The following is a 21304-nucleotide window of genomic DNA, read 5'->3' on the forward strand; positions in this document are numbered from 1 at the left end:
GGATGAAGAAGCAAAGTAGTGGAGAGCGAGAGAGAGAGAGAGAGAGAGAGAGAGAGGACGACAGACGTTTTGGTGGGAAATTGATGTACGTTCGGTTAAGAAATTTGCTGCTTTCGCTAGATTAATTATTGATTGTTAATGTAGTGTTTGTTTGGTAGGACATTTAAGAGCACCTACTTTTGGAGAACTAATTTTTCGAACTTGTCTACTGAAAATGGTTAGTTAACGAAAAACTATGTACGATCAAAGACAATATGCATACTTAAAAATGAAATAAAAAATCAATTCTTTAAACGGAAAAGGGGAAAAACATTTTCTTGAAATCGATTCCCCGTAAAGTAATTACTTGCGATGAAATTTTCCCCAAAATAAACACATCTGAAATGAAATTGAAAGTGAACATGTACGGTTTGACGGGGGAAAGTATCAAAAGTCTTAAACTTATTGCATACTGAAAATGATTAGTTAATGAAAAACTATACACGGTCAAAGACAATATGCATACTTAAAAATAGAATAATCAATTCCTTAAACAGAAAAGGGGAAACATTTTCTTGAAATTGGTTCCCCATAAAGTAATTATTTGCCATGAAATTTTCCCCAAAATAAACACATCTGAAATGAAAGTGAAAGTGAACATGTACGGTTTGTTTGACAAGGGAAAGAATTCAAAAGTCTTAAACTTATTGCATTTGTGTCAATTTAATCATAAATCTTTCAATTGCGCTAATTTAGTTATATACCTTTTGACGATTTATTAATGTAGTCTATCTTGATCAATTTTGATCGGAAATCGTCGATGTAGACTATGTATATCTTACGTGACATGGCCGGCGTTAACGTGGATAATTTTTTAGTAATTTTATATATTTTTGCATTTTCATTTTGTTTGTTTATTTTTTAATTATTTTTTTTCATTTTTTCCATTTTCCCTTTTACTGTGGCTGGCATGAGCCAACAAGCGCTCTTTGGAGGAGTGAGCATACTTTCATGATAGAATTGGGAGCTAGAGAACCAAATCGGTTTACATGGGTCCAATTCCAAATTATAGAGTATGCAAGGTAGGTCCAATGTTCAAAAATTTGGGAAATAGATTTCAACGGGCAGTTCCAAGTTGCAAGTGAAACTTGGAATGCGGAACAAGTATTTGTGTTTTTCTTATTTTATGTCTTTGATGATCCTGAAGTATTCTATGGCATCCGATGATGAGTGTGTAATCTAGAACCACTAATCTAAACTTCCATTTTCGGTGATATCCATGACTAAAATCATATGGATTATAATAGTAAATGGTAGTCATTAGAGGCGGTGATTCATCACAATATTTCAATTAAGAAAATAGATAAAATCTAGGTAGACCCCGAAACATGTGAAAGGGTAGGCTCTAAGTTATAGGGTGTACGGGGTAAATTCCAGATTTCAAAAATTACTTTCGAAGGGTAGGTTTCGGGTGTGAAGTGATCTTGAAATTTCTCACCTCTACTTCTTCGGTTGCTAGCAAGAGTTGCGGCTCTTGCCCAAGCCTTTGCCGGATCTAGCCGAGGGTTGCCTTGCCCGTGGCCTACGGCGACGAAGGCCCTCGGCAAGGTGGCCCTCACCTAAATCTATGAAGAAAGAAAAAATAAAAAAAAATTCCAATATCATATTGTCGATGTTAGTGCTGGCCATACCATATAAGATAACATATATCCATCTCGGCAATTTCCGATCAAAATTGGCCAAAATGACTTATTTGGTACAATTAAAAAGTTTAAGACTAAATCGATATAATTGTATTATATTTAAAATTTTCGTGATACTTTTCTCCTGTTTAATAGGCTTGAAGGAAATACAATATCTACTAATAACGAGAAGAGAGCTTTACGCATGCAGTCTCATTTACATTCTAGTTAACAGTTAATGTGTAAAACTTCTTTTTTTGTGCCATCGATGTATGTTATAATTGCTCAATTTTCTAATGATCCTTGACTATTAGAGGTACTATGCCTTAAGAATCAAAAAACTTGAGCATTTATAAATACACCACATCGGACCACTTTAAAAAAAAGTTTCAAATCATTGAATTATGAACCAATTAAGATTGCGAACATGGCAGAGTGGGCTCAAGTTCGTTCCCACCATGTGGTGTTGGATTTTGCTTTGTTTTGCACCTCACATATGAGCCCAAAAAATGAGATGTTGAGTCGATTGTCATATCGATTATGGCATGAAAATAAAAACGATATTTATAAATAAAAAACAATATAATTACACAAATGGTTATTGAACCAATGTGATTTATGAAATTTTAATTTATTTAATATAGTTTTTGAACTTTAATCTAATATGCAATGTTATTAATAAACTTTTAGTTTATTCAATGTGATCCATGAACTTTTATTAAACGTTCAATATAATCCCTAATCTATAGTAAAGTATATCTCATGTCATTCTTTTATCAATTCAAATTCAGGGATAACATTGAACATTTACATTTAGTCCATGATCTAATCGAAAATGTATCAAAGGTTCGCGATGCACATTAAATAAATTAAAAGTTCAAGGACGGTATTGTACATTTAGCCAAAGTTTAGTGATTATTTGTGTAATTTTTCTTTTGTAAAATTGTGAAAAGGATTTTTGATATTTCAAATGACTTTGAATCAACATTCGAACGGTCGAGGTGTTTGGTAATACATGAAATCCAACCGCAAAGGCAAAAACACATAAGTTTGACTGTCTGACGGATTTATTTGACCAATCAAACGTTGACCAACCGCTTTATCCTAAGCGGTTGCTGCTGCGCCATTTAAGATCATGAGAATGATTCAGGGTACAACTATTTCTTAGGTTGACCGAAAAAAAAAAAAACTTTTCTTAAGGCGCGGGTGTCAATATTTATAATCTAGAAATCAATTTTTTTACTTTTTCAAGTAGTTTCAAAACTAATTTTACAGCAAAAAAATGCTCTAGAAGTAAAATAATAGTAACTTAACGGGTTTCTACTCCGAAGCTGCATTGCTAAGCGGATTTTTAGTTCAAAAGCACTTTTGAAGTAGAAATTCTATTCTTCTTTAGAAGATGCGAGGTCACGGATGTCGAGGCCATCGTAGGCGGCGTCACGGCGGCCTAGTTTAGGAAGGAACCCGCCATCACCCCCGCTCTCCTCCACATGCGGTTTCACGATTGCTTTGTCACTAGAAGCTGTTAACCTACGATACCTAACCTAAATTACTTCCTAATGCCGGCTCGTTTTTGTATGTTGAAATGTCTCGATAACTAAACAGATATCCCTGGATTTTGTTTTTTGATATAACGAAAATTAGGGATGCGACGCCTCCATTCTTCTCGACGTAAATTCGAGTAAGAAGACTGTGCCACCGAATTTGAGCATCGAGGCTACGATCTCATTGACGCCGCGAAGGCCACCGTGGAGGCCATATGCCCTAGGTTGTTTCCTGCGCCGATATCATTGTCATGGCCACTAGAGACGCCGTGTCCGTGGTAATAAAATCGCATAATGCATAATAAAGATGTGTGCACTATGGCTATGTTTGCTTCGCAAAAAATGAGTGTGGACATTTGCTTATATCGTTTACAAAAACGAGTGGACGAAAAATATTTTCATTGTCTAATCGAATGTTTAGACATTAATTGTTGTCAGTGATGAAAATATTTTTAATTGGCTAATTATTTCAAGCAATGCACACTATCCTTTTTAGGAAAATGTATCCCAAATTATCCATTTTTCGTGAATCAAATAGGCGCCTAAGTGTCTCAATCGAGTGACATTTTGCTCCTCGCATGCTATACTTACACACACATTATTAGCTTAGTAAAATTCACGACGTCCGTGGGAGACATGCGCTCAAATCTTGTAGATGGTAGAACGGGTGAAAAGAGGGCTGCTAGGTGTCCAACGTGATCTCGGCGTTACATGTCTTGATTTTATGCGATTCATAACCCAACCGGACATATTTTTGTGCGGCCCAAAAGTGAATAAAAAATTGAGATTTAGTTTGTGACGGGGAAAGTTAGGCTGATAAACTCAACTTGGAGCAAGCGAACAAATCTCCATTGTGGTGCGAATAGATTGGTATGGGGGGTTCGGGGGCAACGCCTCAATTTTGTCTATTTCTAGGGTTTCTTTTGTATTGGCAGTTGAAGATTTTTCCTTATGTGAGAGATTAGTAAACCGGGGTTTTTTTTTAAAAAAAACCATCTCCATCTCTTTAGGCATAGTGGAATTTATTTTGCTCGCCCGTGAACGTAGATCTGTTTGCTTTCGCTTTTGTTACAACAGGGACTCACCGTCTCCAACATGGTCCTTCTCCTAGGTAGGGTACCTGCGCCATTGTCGTCATCGCCTATCAATTTAAAAGGATTAGATCCAAGTAGACAAAATGGAAGTTGTAGCGTGCTTAGGGTCTGTTCGTGGAAGTAACTGCTATATTATGTTGTCCTAGGCGGCCGCACGATCAGCGTTGCTCACTGCTCGCTCTTCCAAGACCGGCTTTACAACTTCCAGAACACCGGGAAGCCCAACGCGACCATGGACCTGTCCTTGGCTTCCGCCCTGAGGTCGACGTGCCCTAACGGGAAGACTAAAGCAGACAACATCGTCAGCCTCGACCGGGGCCCTCTCAGCTCGTCAATCATGGACAACTCCTACTACAAGCAGATACTCGCCCATAGAGGGATACTGCAGATCGATCAGGAGGTCGCGCTGGACAGGCGGACCAAGGACATTGTGGGAACAATAGCCGGCGGGCTCGATTTCTCGGCTAAGTTTGGCCAGGCCATGGTTAAGTTGGGCGCACTCCACAATGGCTCTCCGGGGTAAGATAAGGGAATCAACAAAGGCTCGCCAAAGCTAACCCCCTTCCGAAGACGGGCAGAACACCTTCGACCATAGGCGTGGCGGGGATCGTCGGACTTGAATTCAAGACTTGCTGTGGTCGCACTATGTTTTTCTCTGATTACGTTTGATTTTGTACTCTTGTCTGCTCGGCTTTGGTGTTTCTCGTATTTCATTTGAGATTTTCATTTTTTTGTGCCACGTGGCATCTGGCCAATAAAATTGAATTATCAATTTTCCATTTACACGTGCATTTTCTGCTTTGAATGAAGAACCGATCCTGACCGTCCGTTGCAGCGGCCCACCGTCATCTCCACCGTCGATGCTCTCTCCTTCTTCCTCTCTCTCTCTCTCTCTCTCTCTCTCTCTCTCCGGTTTTCTTCAGTGAAGCGACTCCCATTCGACCACTTGCTTCTTCCATCAGTGTCACGAACTCTCTCTCTCTCGTGCGCGCTTCCTGATCATTAAAGAAGGTACGTGAAAAGGAGAATTCCAATCGGATTCGACCGGTTCGATATGGACATCAGAGGACCGATCCGGTTCCGCAGCTCCGACTCCTCTTCCACGCATCGCTTCGTCGGCAGCTTCTCCCCTCAAAACCCTAGCCCCTCCTCCAGCAACGCCGCCGACGACGACCTCAGCGAGGACGACATCTTCTCCGCCGTCGACTTCTCCGACGCCGCCGACCACCACCATCGACATCGCGGCAACAACCTCAGCAGCCAGGTTCCGGCCGCCGCCGCCGCCTTGTCTCCTTGCCTTCGCAATCACCACCTCGGCCGGCACAGGAACTCCGCCTTGGGCCCGCCGGATGGCTTCGGCATACTCGCCGCGCTCCCCGAGCGCGAGACTAGCTCCGTCTTCGGCCGCAACGTCTCCGTTTCTCCTTCTTCGCCTCTCTCGGCGGCGGCGCCCCTTTCGTCCTCGCGGGTGATCCCTGCGATTCCACGCCCCCCGCAGGACAGATTTCCACTGGCTTCTTTTTCCTTAGCGAAGAAGTACCACCAATCGGCGCCGGTGAACGTGCCTGTGTTGATGGCGAGGAGGCACCGCGAGTTTGTCGAAGTTGGGGACGAGAATCGGGACGATGATGATGAGAAGGATTTTGATGGGGAAGAGATGTTGCCGCCGCACGAGATAGTGGCGAGGCGATTGTCCCGTTCTCAGAGCGTCGCTTGCTCGGTGCTCGAAGGAGCTGGGCGGACCCTCAAGGGGAGGGATCTGCATCGGGTCCGCGATGCGGTGTTGCGGCAAACAGGTTTTCTAGATTGAGAACGCTTCTGTAACTGAGCTGAGGGAATATTGTGATGTGTGGTATATTAGAATTTGGCATTCATAATTTGTGATTTTGGGTTAGTAATAGGGACGCATTCAATTATTATTATGTTGAAATTGTCACCGTTCTGGCTCTTTTATTTCTCTATTCCAACTGCTGTGATAATTTGCACTGGTTCGCTGATTATTATAAAGTTGTGATTTTTGAAAACTATAACGAGCTCTGCAGCTAAGAGATTTAGAAGTCTGGTTGACTTAGCATTATGGAACTGGCATGCTAGAATATGTATGATCCGGTCTTTGATTATATGGTTGGATAAGCCAACTTGAGGTTCTTCTCAATCTGTACGATCAAGGAGGAAGTATCCCTACTGACTACTTCGCTTCAACTAAAATTTATAGCCACTGAACTTCACTTTCATTACCAGGTGCATAATTGAGCTAATAAGCTTCTTCCTTATGGGCCATAAGTCTGAGATACGGTATGCTGACTTTGTGGTTAACAGAAGCGGCACTAACCAGAGGACAAGATCGTGACTATGAGTGAGATGGTGGGCTTTAGTTTGTTCGTGATTAGTACATACATTGACCTTCGCCAATATCAACATCACCTTTATCCCAAACTAGTTGGAGTCGGCGGTCGATGAACCAAAAATAATAAAATAAAAGCAATACCGATTGAGGGAAAAGAAATAATTATATAAAAATAAATATAAATATATAAAAATAAAAATAAAAATAAAAATAGATAAATATGTATATGGAAAAAGGACTAAAAAGGACAGTCTGAAACATAGGAATTCTATTCCTCCACAATGCTAATAGTTTTCTCCACTCCATTCCTAAGACAAGTCGTACGCCAATCTATTTCCCACTTCATTAAATCTTGTTACATACATTGACCTTATGATCATCTAATTCCATTCAATTTTTTCTGGTTCGATGATGCCTTACGGCTGTCAAGTTTTGGCTATGTAGCAGAGCTCTTTGGTTTTCTAGGGGCTGTTACTAGGTAAATGGAATCCACTGCAGCAGAAGTTAATGTCGCACAATACAGTGGAAACATCCTTTTGTTAGTCAAAAAAAATGTATGTTATGTTCACTGTATTTCAACCTAATCAATTGTCTTGCGGACTGTTTGTCAAGATTGATAGGATCTTGAATATCATGGGCTGTGAGGAGCTTCATTTTGGGCCTAAATTTCAGTTTCCTTCTATGTTTTCTGGATTCTGATCTATTCGTGTTGAGGAAGAGAGCTCAAGTGAGTTTATGCACATTAATATTTTGTGGGTTGATCCCGACAACTGCAAGCATGACAGAACAAAGGCTTGTTCAAGAAGCGGAACTAGATTTCTTTATCCTTACATTCATTGCTATCACTCCAGTTTGCTCAAGCACATCGCAAAATTTTGACACCCTTAAAACGCAGGGAAGATTCGTTGCAGTCTGTCGAGGATATTTCTTTTAGGAACTCATGGGGAGTTATTGCGGTATACGCTGGCCTTGAGCGAGATATCTGACCTGGGATAAATGAAGTGCGCAAGGTGTGTTAGGAAGTCATTGCTTAGTAGAGAGGTAGAGCATCTGGCTTATGAACTGTTTTACTTTTTCATCCACTGATCATTCTAGTGAACTCAAGTGTGTAAAATAGTTCTGTGATCTGAATGCATCATAGTAAAGAGAATTTCAAGCTCCCTCTGCTCAAAATTTCTACTTCCTTCCTCCATCTTCTATATCTCTGTTTCGTTTCCCTCTTCTTCTAGATATCTTGTGCTAATTTAGTATTTACACCATACAACATAAATTTCCATATTCAACGTGACACTTTACACCATACAACATAAATTTCCATCTTCAACATGACTTGTCACTATCTCAGAGGGATAAAAGACATACATCGAATGAGAGTGGTACTGAGTGTCTTTGAAGTCATATTTGCTGTTTTGTCAGCACCCTTTCATCTTATGTGGTAATTCCGTTTTGATCCGAATTCATTCGGTTTTGATATCTTTTATAAGGTCAAGTTATATCTTAAACTTCTATCATCCATTCGTGATATCGGTCGTCATGCTTCCATGCTCGACTGAATCTGGCTATCTCATGAGGTTGCGCCACTGGAAGTTGACTTAAATGCCTGGGTCATCATATAGCAGATTTTGTTCCTTTGCAAGAAAAATGTGGATATCGGTATATAAGCAAGCTCGGTTTGTTGGGAAATTCATAGGTACAACAATCATCGGCTCTACTTTTAGTTTTAGACACACAAGAAAATAAAGCTGTAAGCAGAAAAATTAATTCTTAATGCATGTCTCCCTGAGTGTACTAGATAATACATTGAATGATGTAGTCGGGACGATTTCAAAGGCCTGACTAAGTTAGATGAAGGATTACTTTCAATTTTTTGTTGGGGCCTGATGCATATCCAATTTATTTTCTCGTCTATGTATGGTTGTATGGTTTTATAGGGTGATGCGTTGAAACCCTAGTATGATTATGTCCATTCATCTATCTTGTCTCTTTTGTTTGGTGTCTTAGAGTTCTTGTCCAGATTTTAGCATACTTTCTTAGAAAATTTCCCTCACTTGTTATCCTTATGGTAGGTGATGGTTTAACTCTTTGGTTGCACTGAACAAGGTATGTTGTGCTTCACTTTTTCCTATCTTTTCTCATTATCTAGCATGATGCAAATCTCTTGTGAAAGGAAGGAATTTGCCATCTCATTGCAGATCATGCACGGTTCTTATTTATCTGACCTTGAACACTGGGGTACTCGAATTTCCATCGATTAGGTGGATATTTTCCCTGCATATTGGCATCCCACTAGCCATGCCTAAATGTACATGTCGCTTGATGGGTGTTACTTCGCCCGGGTTGGGAAGCTGTTATGTAACTTTCAAGTTTAGATGATAATGTGAAGGTTGCCACTCTCAGTCACTAGGAAAAGTTTTGCTGGTTCGATCTGCTTTTTCAGGCAGATCTTTCCATATTCTTGCTCATCAATGCTGTGTTAAGAGAGATTTTTTTAAACGAAGGTCAGCATCGGCCATAACATTATCATCAAACATGGTCTGTCCTAGTCCTCAGTTCAACTGAGTTCTGCAACGAGCAGTTAACAACAGTCTTATGTACAAGTAAATGACATAAGCGAAACATGAGATTGTTGAGCTTTATGAGCCATTTGATGATATTGCTCAAACCTTCCATTTAGTGATTCTACAGGATCCTTGATGGAGGTTTTTGGACTAGAAGCTATTAGGTGTCTGATTGGACCGACCGAATTGAGTTGTGTGTCAACTCACTACTTGATTTCCAATATCTAGACCCGATCCTCCACTTGAGCTGGACAGAGATGATGTTTTGTTCCTTGTGGAAAAATCATATTGCACGCATGTCCTATTTTGAACTCATCGAGAACGAGGACCAGACCCAATTGCTTGGTGTTTAAGCTTACACGGTATACTTGTGGTCGTGACATGCAGGCTTATAGGGGTACATATAAATTTCTGTTGCGATGTGTGCCCTTTCGATTGTCTCCTTGCAGGCCATTTGTTGGTGAGAGTGAAGCACTTGATTCGAAAAGCGGATTGGATAACCAGCCAGGAATGTGACTCCTTGATTAACTGAGCCGTAGGAAGAAGGTGGGCATGCATTCTTGAATAAATTCCTCCTCTATTTTGGCGGCTTTAATGAATGTTTATCTCCGGTGGTCTTTACCAGATCCTTTTGTATGTCCTTGCCTTGTCTTTTTTCCACAAGACTTGCGATTAAGTGCCATCTTGAATATAAATTTCAAATCGAGAGCTTCGATATCCTTTTGTCCCAATGGTCACATGGACGAATGCATGTGCATTTAATACCAGCATAGACAGGGATCCTGTATGAGATATGACTACTCTGAGATATGACTACTCTGCAATTATTATCTGTTGGTTTCACCTCTGCCATTGTATTATTGGATTGATCCTGAACATATGCAAATTAAAACCGAGAATTTCCTTGGCAGGGGAAACTCCAGAAATTTGCATGTGAATCGATTAGTTAATACTATATGGTCTCGACATTAAGATAACAGAGAGAATAAGAGAGAAGTAGAGAAGATGAAACTGATTCATTTTGTTCTGAAGTTTTTCATTGCCTATAGCCAAAATAGATGTGATGCAATTGTTACTCGGATTCTTAGAGGACAAGGATTCACGATTATGTGCAGGGGAGAGAGAATCTGGGCACTTGGGAATGGCAGACAACAAGCATGCTGTGTTATCGCGACACTTTTTTTCAGTCAGACCCTACACGCAGGTGCTGAGGGAGCTGGCAAATGTCGTTCCTTGGTTCGAGCTTGGCCAGATGGTTGTTCCATCGACCACTCATCTTCACTTTCTTTGTCACTCACATTGATTCACTTTCTCTGAATTATTTGTGTTTTTGCTAATGATTTTGTCAGCAACAGTCGATTTTTATGTGTGTTATGCGTGATCAAATACATTGAAAATTAAACCTTTATCGTACATAACAAGTGTCGTGGACTTCCGGTAACGCGGCGCATTGATCCAGATTTGAACTATTTCTTCTACGAAGTGTATTCTTCTAGCTTGCATCAATTTCCATTATTTTTTCAAATATATGCAGGATAATGCCTTTCAAACTTGTGGGGAAACAAATGAATCTGAGCTTTCATTGTATCTTCTTAAATATCTAGCGGCTCTAGTGCCCCAGCAGCAGGTCCATCACCTACTATCTGACTGGGTAATAAGTGGTCTTGCTCAACTTGCTGTATCCTGTACTATTCCCAAGTGCTTTGCAATTATACCCGAAATGTTTGTCTCTATGCTATGCAAACGGTTGGTCGTCATGATCCGCCGAAATGTTTTGACTGGTGGATCGCTTTTGGTACGTTATCCTTCTGCTACGCATAACGTGTAACAGAATGACTTCGCAATGTTCCCTGCATTTGCTTTGTCCTCAATGGGGTCATTGATCTTTTCTCCTATCCTGGAATGGAACTGGTATTGGGAGGAGAAGACCGATCCCAGCGATGATTTGTAGAGCACCTTCCGGTGCGGTCAGATGAGCCCTACAAGGGTTTTTCAGTAGGTGCATTGACCGCGGAAAAGGCAGTGGCCATGCTCGATTGGAGTGTGTATAGGAAAGTTTCTCCCATGGTGACACTATAATTAGAACAATTTAGTACCTTAACTGACGTAAAGTCCGTGCTCGCCACTGTAGATGCAACATACGAACATCTAAGGGGTGAGCGGCTTCAAGGTCAATTCACATGAAATCTATCTGTAAGAATCTGTTCTCCACATTTTGGAATTTGGATCCTATCTTGTATACCTTGCAATCTAGAATCTATCATGTCACAAGTTTTAGGGTCTATTCAGGTTATATCCGTCTTCTTATTGAAAGATTGCATTGAATCATCACATTTGATGACCACTATTTCTCGCTATAATTCATCAATCACGACTCATATTTAGACATAAAAAATATGAACTTTGTTAAAGTTTTGGTTATGGATATGATTGGAAATGTAAGTTTAGACTAGTTTTTTCGAATTGCACATTCATTATCGAACATTTGGGAATACCGTAGAAACACAAAGACTTGTTTGAAGTTTTAGGTTTAGGGGCACGTAACCTATTCGTTGGAATTGGCTCTTCAATTTTTGACCACCCATGTACATCTATAATTAAGAACCATGCTCACCCCCATGAACGTCCCGAGACATTCTTCGTGACGTCCTATGATGGAGGCATTGATCAGGAATCACCCTATCTTCTCACGACAATAGGTAGCATTCATGAATTTAAAATGTACCTAAGTTCATCCTACGAAGACAGCAACATACATGAACACATAAATAAATTCATCCTACGAAGGCAGGTTGCTCTTTCATGTCAGCGGAATTCCCGATGGCCAATGGACTGTACGTCATCTACTGAAAAGGAAAAATAAAAAAATCTGTATCGGGTGTTCTCATTCAAAGCCCTGCTGAGACACAATTTACTGCCTCTTTCACGGCTATTCAACCACCAACTGAAACGAGGGACCCTCCGCCATTAATAGCGGCGGAGAAATTTTCGCATTCTTCCTCCTCCTCCTCCTTGATATATATGCTGTGCTCTCCCTGCCATGCCAACTTGCTTCCACCACCTCTCTCTCTCTCTCTCTCGTCTTATAGGATCGATACGAAGTCATCGTCGTCCATGGCTCTCCGGCTCCAGCTGGTAACAGCAGTCTTCTTCTTCGTTGCGTTTGCTCTGGCAAGCCTTGACGTCTCCGTCTGCCACGTTGTGAAGGGAAAAGTGTCCTGCCTTGACTGCAAGCAAGGCCATGACTTATCAGGTCTCCATACTCTTTTTCCACCTTATTTTCTCATGCCTTCTTAACATAATTATTCTTTGCCCGCGTCGTATCAACATGAACGGGGAAGTTCTCGAACTAGAAATGTCTGCGTGTACGCTGCACGACGTGACATTCGATGCACATTTCGTTTTTGTGCCTCGAGAACCATAACATTCATAAGTCGGGTCATGGGTAGCGAAGAGGCTCGGTTATATGCGAGCGGCGACTCGAGATATCACTTAACCGCAGCACCCTGCCGAGTCACGTCACGCATGTCGTTAGTCGAAAACAACCCTTGCGCGAGCAAATTATGACTAGATCCGCTACCCAATGCACGACATGAAGATCCATGCAGCACCGTCGCTTTCCAAGGGGTTACAATTTGCTTCCGCAAACAGAATGAAACTTTAGAAAGTGATCATGTGAAAGAGGCTCTACTTTGCTTGCAAGTGGTTTTGGCTACAACTAGAGGTGTCAATCGTGTGGGCCGAGTCTTAGTGACCCATAACCGGTCCGATCCCTACCCGATTCGACATGTATTGTTAAAACACTTCAATATCTAAATCCAGTTTAGAGAGAATTATTTTTTATAAATTTTTAAAGATCTATATATTGCTATTTTTTTTTATAGGATCTATGAAATTTCTGAGTAATCCATTTATGATCTACTTTTAAATTTAAGGAACTTATTTATGACACATCACCATGAAACATGGGTCAAATATGGGTTCTGGACCCATTTTGCCGACCCTAGCTACAACCACCAAAAGATTTCCTCAACTTTTTCTTTGACGACCAATCTTATGAACTAAGTAGAACGCGAGTCAAATATGAACAGATGACTCGAATTAATTTGAAATGAACAGATGAACGACGGGAGGAGTCAAAACTCATGCCATGCGCTTGATCTGAACCAACAATTTTTTTTTTCTTTTTAATGCAATGTGTTCAGGCATCGAGGTCATGGTGAAGTGTAAGGAAGTGAAGAAAGCATCCACGGCCACCACAAAGGACGATGGCTCCTTGGAGGTGGAGCTTCCCTTCGCGGAGGAGGCAGCCGCCGCCGGCACGACCACCGCTGCTCCGCTGGACTGCCTGGCGAAGGTTCTTGGAGGGCCCGACCAGCTATACGCCTCGAGAGATCAAATGGTCGCCAAGGTCGTGAAGGTGAAGGGCCATGATGGAACCGCCGCCTCCGCCTCCGCCGCCGCCGCCTCCTACGCCCTCTCCGCCCCTCTGGCCGTGTCCACTGCCTGCCCTGCGAGCATGGAGTGTGGGGCCCACGACACGGTGGGGTCGTCCAAGACCATTGATGTCCCCCTCCCTAAAGAGTGGGGCCTAGCACCATCCAGCTACTATGTCCCCTTCTTCCCCATCATTGGCATTCCTTAAGTTAGGGCCAATTCTACTAAACCACCTACATAATCTACAATAGCCCTCATATATATCTTGTTATGTGTCTCCATAAATAAGTTTTTGTGTATGTACAAGTGTTTGTATGACAGCATCTAGACCCATGTGATGAAATGTAGTAACTATTAAGCTTTTGCCTCGTGCCTTAATTTTTTTTAGAAATTGATTGCGATTTCTATAGTTACTTCTCGCTTAGGCGGTATTCATACATGCTAAACTCGTGCGAACTAAGTACCTCCGAGCCTCCGAGGCCCCGTGATGTTCCTCCGTACATGTGATTCCGACGGAGCACGATATGCTCGAGAACTTGTCTCTTTCTCGAGGAATTGGTTCCATCTTATCCAAGCCCCGCTTGCGCGGAGCACGATCGACGGCTGCGATGGGCCGGGTTTCAATCTAGGCAAGTCTCGCCCGGTGTCCTGAGGGAAGAAGAAAAAAAAAAAAGTAAGGGAAAAGAGTGTCCTAAGGCTGTATTTGGAGGAGAATGGTCTAATAAGTCCTAAACGTATTGAACGTTTGTCAATTCAGTCCTAAACTTTTTGATTTTGCTACTTGAGTTCTAAACATTTTCACATTTTACCAGTTGAGTCCATTCGTCAATTTTAGCAGAAATTTGTTGGAGTGGATGCTGGTCATCCTACGCAACACCAAAGGCGTCACTAGTAAAATAAAGAAGAAAGGAAAAAAAAGGATAAAATAAAATAAAATAAAATCCCAAAAAACTAAAATATTGCTAAATACTATTTGCGTTGGCATCAATTGTGTCACGTAAGACGACCGGTGTCCACATCGGCAATTTCCGGCTAAAATTGGCCGAATTGATTCAATTGGTAAAATTGAAAATTTTGTGACTGAATTGACAAAAATGTAACAAGTCTAGGATTTTTCAGAATATTCTTTCCTAGATTTAGTCTCCACGGTCAAGAGAAGGGCAGAGAATCAACGCTTAGTACCCGCACGAATCCGCTCTGGATCCAGCTATGTCATGACGTTGAGGGTCAAGATTGACTCGGTTCGTTTCCAGAATTCAACGGCATGATTTCCAAGTCATTTCATGTCGAGCCACCTTTGAAAGGGATTGTGCAGTATAATGGTCATTGACAAAACGTGTGTACCCACATAATTATCCTTTAGTGTATACTTTGGGTCAAACTTAACGAAATCAAAGAAAAAGATTTTGATGGCTTCAAATCCAATAGATAAAACCAAAAACGCCAAATAAATAAATAAATAAACGGTTCGAAGTCATGGGGTTGAAAGTTATTAGTATCCGAGGACGCATGCGGCTTTAACTCGTAGCTTTCTAGTTTATGATTGGCAGCAGCCCCTAATTCTAAATCACGGCGAGACGACACTCAATGAGAAGTTCGGTTGATAATCTCGCGAGAGTAAGGGGAAAGAACCGAAGCTCGTCTTCCTTAAAAATCGGAAGAAAAATGCCGATTTATTGAGGAATTCAAAACCAAAATACAAAGCTATAGAAGAATCTCCCACTCTGTTACTACGTTTATCCATCATAATTATACATATCGACAAGAGGGCACCGGACAAAATCGGTCACGTATGAACGGACCTGTTTATTTTTCTTAGGTTTTTCTTTGCACGAGATTCCGATATTTTTTTTTTTAAATCTTACTCCATTCAAATACCAAAATAAAAAAAGCCATATCCAAAATATGGATTTGTTGGGTTATTATAACAACCCCTCGACGCCCTCGTGACGTCAAGCGTCAACAACTTGTAAAAAAAAAAAAATGAGATTAAAAACAAGTCAATCAAAAACTAATACATAAATTGAGAAAAAGATTCCCTCCCACTGTCTGAAAGCGAAGCAAAACGCGGGCAGGAACGAGTAAAAACGCTATTAGGATAACAAAAACACTATTTAGGAACGAGTAAAAACACTATTAGGATAACAAAAACACTATTTAGGAACGAGTAAGGATTCCCTCCAGCTGTCCGAAAGAGAGGAAGGCACGGCCCAGGACAATCCGGTCCACGTCCGTATAATTTTACTGAAGTTTCTTTTCAAATTATGCCTATTATGACATGAATGCCCTGATTTTTTTTTTTTTTTTGGGGGCAACCCAAATACTTTAGACTTTCTCACCGTGACGCGAATATCCAAAATATTTTTTTTACGTGTCATAAAGAAATTCCGAACTTATACGATGCGATAAATATACCATGTATCCGTGTCACGACGGGAAAATTTACGGTTTTTGGAGACACAAAAAATTGGGGCAATTGACGGCATAAAATATTGGAAAAATTACAAATAAGAGTTCGAAGTATTATCATTTTTTTCAAATAAGGGTATGAAACGGAGCTTGTTCCAAATAAGGACATGCAAATGCCCTAATTATTTCAAAAAAGTGTCAGATCAATGACATTATCGTCATGTGCTTTTTATTTTTTATTTTTCTCTTTCTTTCTTTCTTTCTTTCCTCTTTGTTTTTCTCTTACTTCTTTTTTATTTCCCTCCTCACCGGTGGCTAGCCGGCCACCGGCGAGGGCCGCCCTCAGCTCGGTTGGCTGATGACGCCGTTTTCAATTTGCTTTATTTTTGAGAAAATGTTTTCCCAAATCGAGAACGAAAACATTGGCTTCGCGAGTCCACGTGGCGTACCGTATCCCGACGCCACCACTTGTGAGTTGGACTTGTTCAAGATTCTCTCCTTCCGCCTTCGTTATGATCACGAACACATCCAATCCAGATTCTCCCACCCCTTCGCTGGCGATACGTGCGTAAATAAGGAAAGAAGTTGGGGGCAAAAAGGGGATTGCATATTCCACAAAAGCCATTACACTTTGCACGTGCTCTGACTTTTTTGCCTCATCTGTACGGCCCCCACAAGAAAACTAAACGAATAAATAAAGCGAGTTCAGCTCCGATTCCGCGTAAGGATGCACACCCTTGATCGCTTAGTTATACGGTTTATGTACTCTGTATAAATACAGTCCAAATTAATTTCGGCACGGGGCGACCCGTCGACAGAATTTATATGATCTTCGTATACATACGTTTCTTCATCTACCGATTTATTATCTTTTGAATCGGGTTTTTTTAAGGCATTTTCATGAAAGAGATAGAAATTTCTTTTTCAAGAAAATGCGTCGAGAGCAAGTTACATTTGTAAATTACCATTTCAATTGATGTCGCTTTAGGAAGAAATCACCTTAAAGTGGAGAGAATATCGTACCAAAAAGAAAAAAAATAATAAAAAAAGAAAAGGAATAAAAAAAAAACTCCACACGGATAAAACACGAGGACCAAAAAATCATGTGTATTTCGATAATATCGATAAATATTACATGAGCTTAATTATGGGTTTTTATTTAAAAAATAGTATTTTAGGTCATAAGATAAACATAATAAAAAAATATAATCCAATAAACAATATGCATTGTCAAAGGAGATAAAAGTATAATCTCGATAAATCTACACACACACCATCCCCGCGTATTTTGTATAAATTACTCTTTGATTGGAAAATCGCGTGGTCGGGAATAATACTCTTTTCTCTCGAGTTCAATAGAGCTTTCAGCAGCAGATGATAAAGATAATTCCAAAGGAGAGGATTAAGTCCTGTAGACACTACTAATTTGCAAATTATACATACTAGAGCAATATTAGGATGAGAGTTAATATCCCGACGATCCGACGATATCGTTAATTATTTCTAACCACACATGGTGTATAGATTTATGATTGAGATTGTACCGTTCACAACGGTACTATCAGGCATGGTCTCCTTGTACACGCGTGCCCAATTTCGGTGCGGCATTGCCAAGCATACTACTAGAGCACGGCACGGATTCCATGGAAAAGCTAAATCAACCGCGTCATCGTTGTTCAAAACAAAACAAAACAAAACAAGAGAATCCGCAGGTCTTAGCGGATTCCCTCGGGGCCCGAGCGCGCTCGTCGAGCTCCCCTGTTCGTTCGATCGACCTAACAAAAAAAAACAAAAAAAAAACAGAGCCGTGGCAGGACGAAGCTGACCAGTTCAAAAGGGGGCCCATCGTGCGAGCGTGCGAGACATGATGGGCCCTCCTCGACACTTCGGCCTCAGCCTAGGTAGACAAATAAAACGAACAGGACGAAGCGATGATGAACGATGATGGGCCTACTGGACAAGAAGGAAGCTCTTTTTTTCTCCACATAAACCGCGTGGAAGCTCCCACCAATCCCGGAACGCCTTCCCAAAGTTGCTATCTCCCAGCGCAAATTCTTGTCCCTCTATATAATCACGCAGTTCTCTCTCTCGCTGATACTCGCAAGAACATCAAGTAGCATCTAGCCAAGACAGAGAGACTAAAACCCTGACATGGAGGAGCTCCCGCCGGGCTACCGCTTCTACCCCACGGAGGAAGAGCTCGTGTCCTTCTACCTGCGCAACCAGCTCGGCGGGCGGAGGCAGGACATGCACCGCGCTGTGCCCGTGGTCGACGTCTATGGCATTGACCCGTGCCAGCTCCCGAGTATGCGCGACCCGCTTCGGTGTTTTGATCTGTGGTTCTATGTAGGAATGGCGGGACTTTTTTTTTTTTTTTTTTGTGGGTGGGTGTTCATTTGGTTTTGTTTTGTTGTGATGATGATGATTTGCAGGGCTCGCGGGGCGGCTGTGCTGCGGAGACACCGAGCAGTGGTTCTTCTTCGTGCCGAGGCAGGAGAGGGAGGCGCGCGGAGGGAGGCCGAACCGGACCACGGCCTCCGGGTACTGGAAGGCCACGGGGTCGCCCGCGTACGTCTATTCGTCGGACAACAGGGTGATCGGGGTGAAGAAGACCATGGTGTTCTACAATGGGAAAGCTCCCACGGGGAGGAAAACGAAATGGAAGATGAATGAGTATAGGGCCATTCAAGAAGAAGCCAACCCTTCAAACATCGCCATTCCTCAGGTCTGTTCATTTGTGCTCTGTCCTCTCAAAGATGCCAAGTGTTCTTGAATTGCCTTTCCTAAAAAAAAGCTGACTTTGAGACTGAATGCGTAAGCAATTCTCGGTTTTTTTCTTTTAAGGCAGAGTTGCTTTTGTTATTGGATCGCTTTCCTCAAATATCAGACAAAACGAAAGCCGAAACAGATTAGAGAATAGATAACAATCTTTCAGAGGATTGCTTTCTTGTTTTCACTTGAAAAACAGAGTAGGGTCTCTAAGTAACATCTTCCTGGCAAGATTTAGCTCCCAGCAACTCACCGCTTCCCTGTTTCTTTCCGTCCACAGTTGCGGCACGAGTTCACCTTATGCCGAGTGTACGTGATATCGGGAAGCTTCCGTGCATTCGATCGCCGCCCGCTCGAGACGGTGGAAAGGTCTGCAGAGCCTAGCCACAGATATTTGCCAGACGAGGTTCAGGCCCAACTTGACGAACGCACGGGACCCGGAAGCGGAATACAGCAGCCGGTGTTGGAATTGGAGCAGCTGACCTGGCCATGAGCAAAAAGTCGCCGCAAGGCGGGGGCAGCCCGGCTGCTAGAAACTCGGCTTCGAGTCCTGACGAGAGGGCACGATAAGCAGGCAAATCGTAGTTCAACTTCAACCAGCATAGCATAGCAAGACTAATTTTTTCCGCCTTCCTCCTCGGCGGGTAGATAGCAAATAATAACAGAAGCTGAAAGATGTAGGACATGTTTTTTGTTTTGACTCGAAAGATGTAGAAATTCTTTGTACCAATGACTGGATTTTCGAACCAACCGTGTTTCGCTGAGGATCTTAGCAGCACTTGGGGACTTACTTCGTTCATCTCGAACAGAGGAACGAGTCTTCTCTCTTCTCTTCCGCCTGTCAGTTGATTTAAATCAAGAAAACCGAAACAGTATACAAAGCACAATTCGAATCACGTTCTTTGGTTCGGATTCCGGTTCGGTTCGATTCCGACACTCCGCGTTGAGTTTGACATGGACCCGAAACTTCTTTCAAACGATAAAGTAAGTGGGGGCACTTGGAGATCCCGTTAACCTCCGAGTCAACTTCTATCCGAGACGCCACCAGAAGAGGTCAATTTGACCGAATCTTGACAAGAGGAGAGCAGAACCCCCTCCCAAGTCGTGCTTCTTTGTCCCTTAGCAAATGCTGTTGGGTGCTTTTGCCGCTCCCTGGATTCGACCTGTTTTAGGAAATTCAAAGTGCAAGTACTCAAAAATCCTGCTGTCCATCTGGACACCGAACGAGGGCCAACAAGATCAATGCCGTCTTTCGACCCCCGTGACGGAACCCCCCATCAGTTCATCGGAGGTGCAGGGCCTTCTGGGGTCCATCGATGCGTGGAGTGGACTCGCCGACCGACAGCCTCGATGGTATAGCCAACGCAAGGATCGGGGAGATATCACGGGAGACGGCGGCTAATGCTGTCAGTGACAAAGCCGAGCTAGAAAGTCGTAGCGAAATTTAGAGTTTAACATGCATATCTTCTGCTGGGAGTCTGCATAAACCAGGACTTCTCTTGTGCAATCCTATCTACTTATCGACAAACCGACAATAAGTTCGACATATTAAACCAATCCTAATCACCAAGGACAAGACACTCCAGACCAGCTGCGCGTAGTGGCTAAATTCGAGATCACCTTCTTAAAATCCATAAAGAAAGATAACCCATCCGCCATTACCAAGACTGCTACACACCTCACCCAATGAGGCAGGTTAAAACCCGGAATTCTTCCTGTCTTTCGACTTCACGCGGCAAAATTTGCAGGGTCGAGAGCCGAAGAAAAGTTCAAACAACGAGAATTCACGAGGAGCCCACGGTGGGGCTAAAGATAGAAAGAGGGGGTCATAGCAGGAAACAGTCCGGAGGTTCGTGAAGGGAAGAAAGGAACCCTTTTTGAAACTTCTTGCAATAAAGTCTGTCCTGTTTTTCTGCTGGATTGCTCTCGTGTTTGTTTGCTCGGTTTGTGCTATTCCCATTCAGGGTTTAACTTCCTCCTCTTGTTTGCCTCTGCTTTGTCCCTTGCTTTTGATGCTTTTTTCTTCAATCCATGGAGATCTTGTCGATGGGAAGATCCAATTTGCCTCCTGTTATATTAAATGACTGCAATTTTATCATCTCAAATGAATGAATAGAATAATATCGTATCCCAATCTCGTTCTTTGAGTCCGTTTTTTACTAGAAATCTCAACCTACTTTCTTAATCATGCTCCGACAAAGTCGGATCGAAATGATTTTTTTTCATGTAAGTCTCTTCACCATATATGATGGAGAATTACTAAAAAAAGTCGTAGATCTATTAATTCAGTTTTAATTTTTTTTTGGCCAATTGAGCCATAAATCTTTTATATTTATATGTCAATTCAGTCCGATTTGATTATAAATCTAAGACTTAGCCGCCGGCCGTCCTACGTGACCTAGCGTGAAATTGTAATCTGTTTCCCAAATTCACGATAATCAATCACTGAAGTTTGATTTTTGAGTCGCTAATCATACGATTTAGT

General features: G+C 41.9%; 4 protein-coding genes across 6 annotated transcripts; all 4 read left to right on the forward strand.

Annotated features, from left to right (window-relative positions):
* The first annotated feature begins 3 nt into the window (after window positions 1-3).
* On the forward strand, window positions 4-19562 carry LOC115734503 (NAC domain-containing protein 90-like). Of its 3 annotated transcripts, none has more exons than XM_030665329.2 (4): window positions 4-38; window positions 18182-18355; window positions 18483-18775; window positions 19100-19562. In XM_030665329.2, exons 2-4 carry the CDS (start codon window positions 18202-18204, stop codon window positions 19310-19312), a joined length of 660 nt encoding a protein of 219 aa, XP_030521189.1. In that variant the 5' UTR covers window positions 4-38; window positions 18182-18201; the 3' UTR covers window positions 19313-19562. The 3 variants fall into 3 exon arrangements, with proteins under 3 accessions (XP_030521189.1, XP_048136927.1, XP_048136926.1); XM_048280970.1 differs by having other exon boundaries at window positions 20-57; window positions 18189-18355; window positions 18483-18781; window positions 19099-19562; XM_048280969.1 differs by having other exon boundaries at window positions 20-57; window positions 18189-18355.
* On the forward strand, window positions 2089-4856 carry LOC115734329 (peroxidase 60). The gene is given in 8 exon segments (XM_048280739.1): window positions 2089-2106; window positions 3017-3177; window positions 3305-3372; window positions 3375-3425; window positions 3428-3483; window positions 4283-4316; window positions 4446-4816; window positions 4818-4856. Coding segments are annotated over 8 exon segments (798 nt in total).
* Window positions 5354-6109, forward strand: LOC115734501. The gene has a single exon (XM_030665324.2). It carries the CDS (start codon window positions 5354-5356, stop codon window positions 6107-6109), a length of 756 nt encoding a protein of 251 aa, XP_030521184.2.
* LOC115734504 lies at window positions 12232-14004 on the forward strand. The gene is made up of 2 exons (XM_030665330.2): window positions 12232-12457; window positions 13410-14004. The coding sequence occupies exons 1-2, from the start codon at window positions 12319-12321 to the stop codon at window positions 13847-13849; spliced, it is 579 nt and encodes a 192-aa protein (XP_030521190.1). The 5' UTR covers window positions 12232-12318; the 3' UTR covers window positions 13850-14004.
* Window positions 19563-21304: the final 1742 nt, after the last annotated feature.

The sequence above is a fragment of the Rhodamnia argentea genome, chromosome 6 (assembly GCF_020921035.1).
Source record: "Rhodamnia argentea isolate NSW1041297 chromosome 6, ASM2092103v1, whole genome shotgun sequence".
Taxonomy (NCBI): domain Eukaryota; kingdom Viridiplantae; phylum Streptophyta; class Magnoliopsida; order Myrtales; family Myrtaceae; genus Rhodamnia; species Rhodamnia argentea.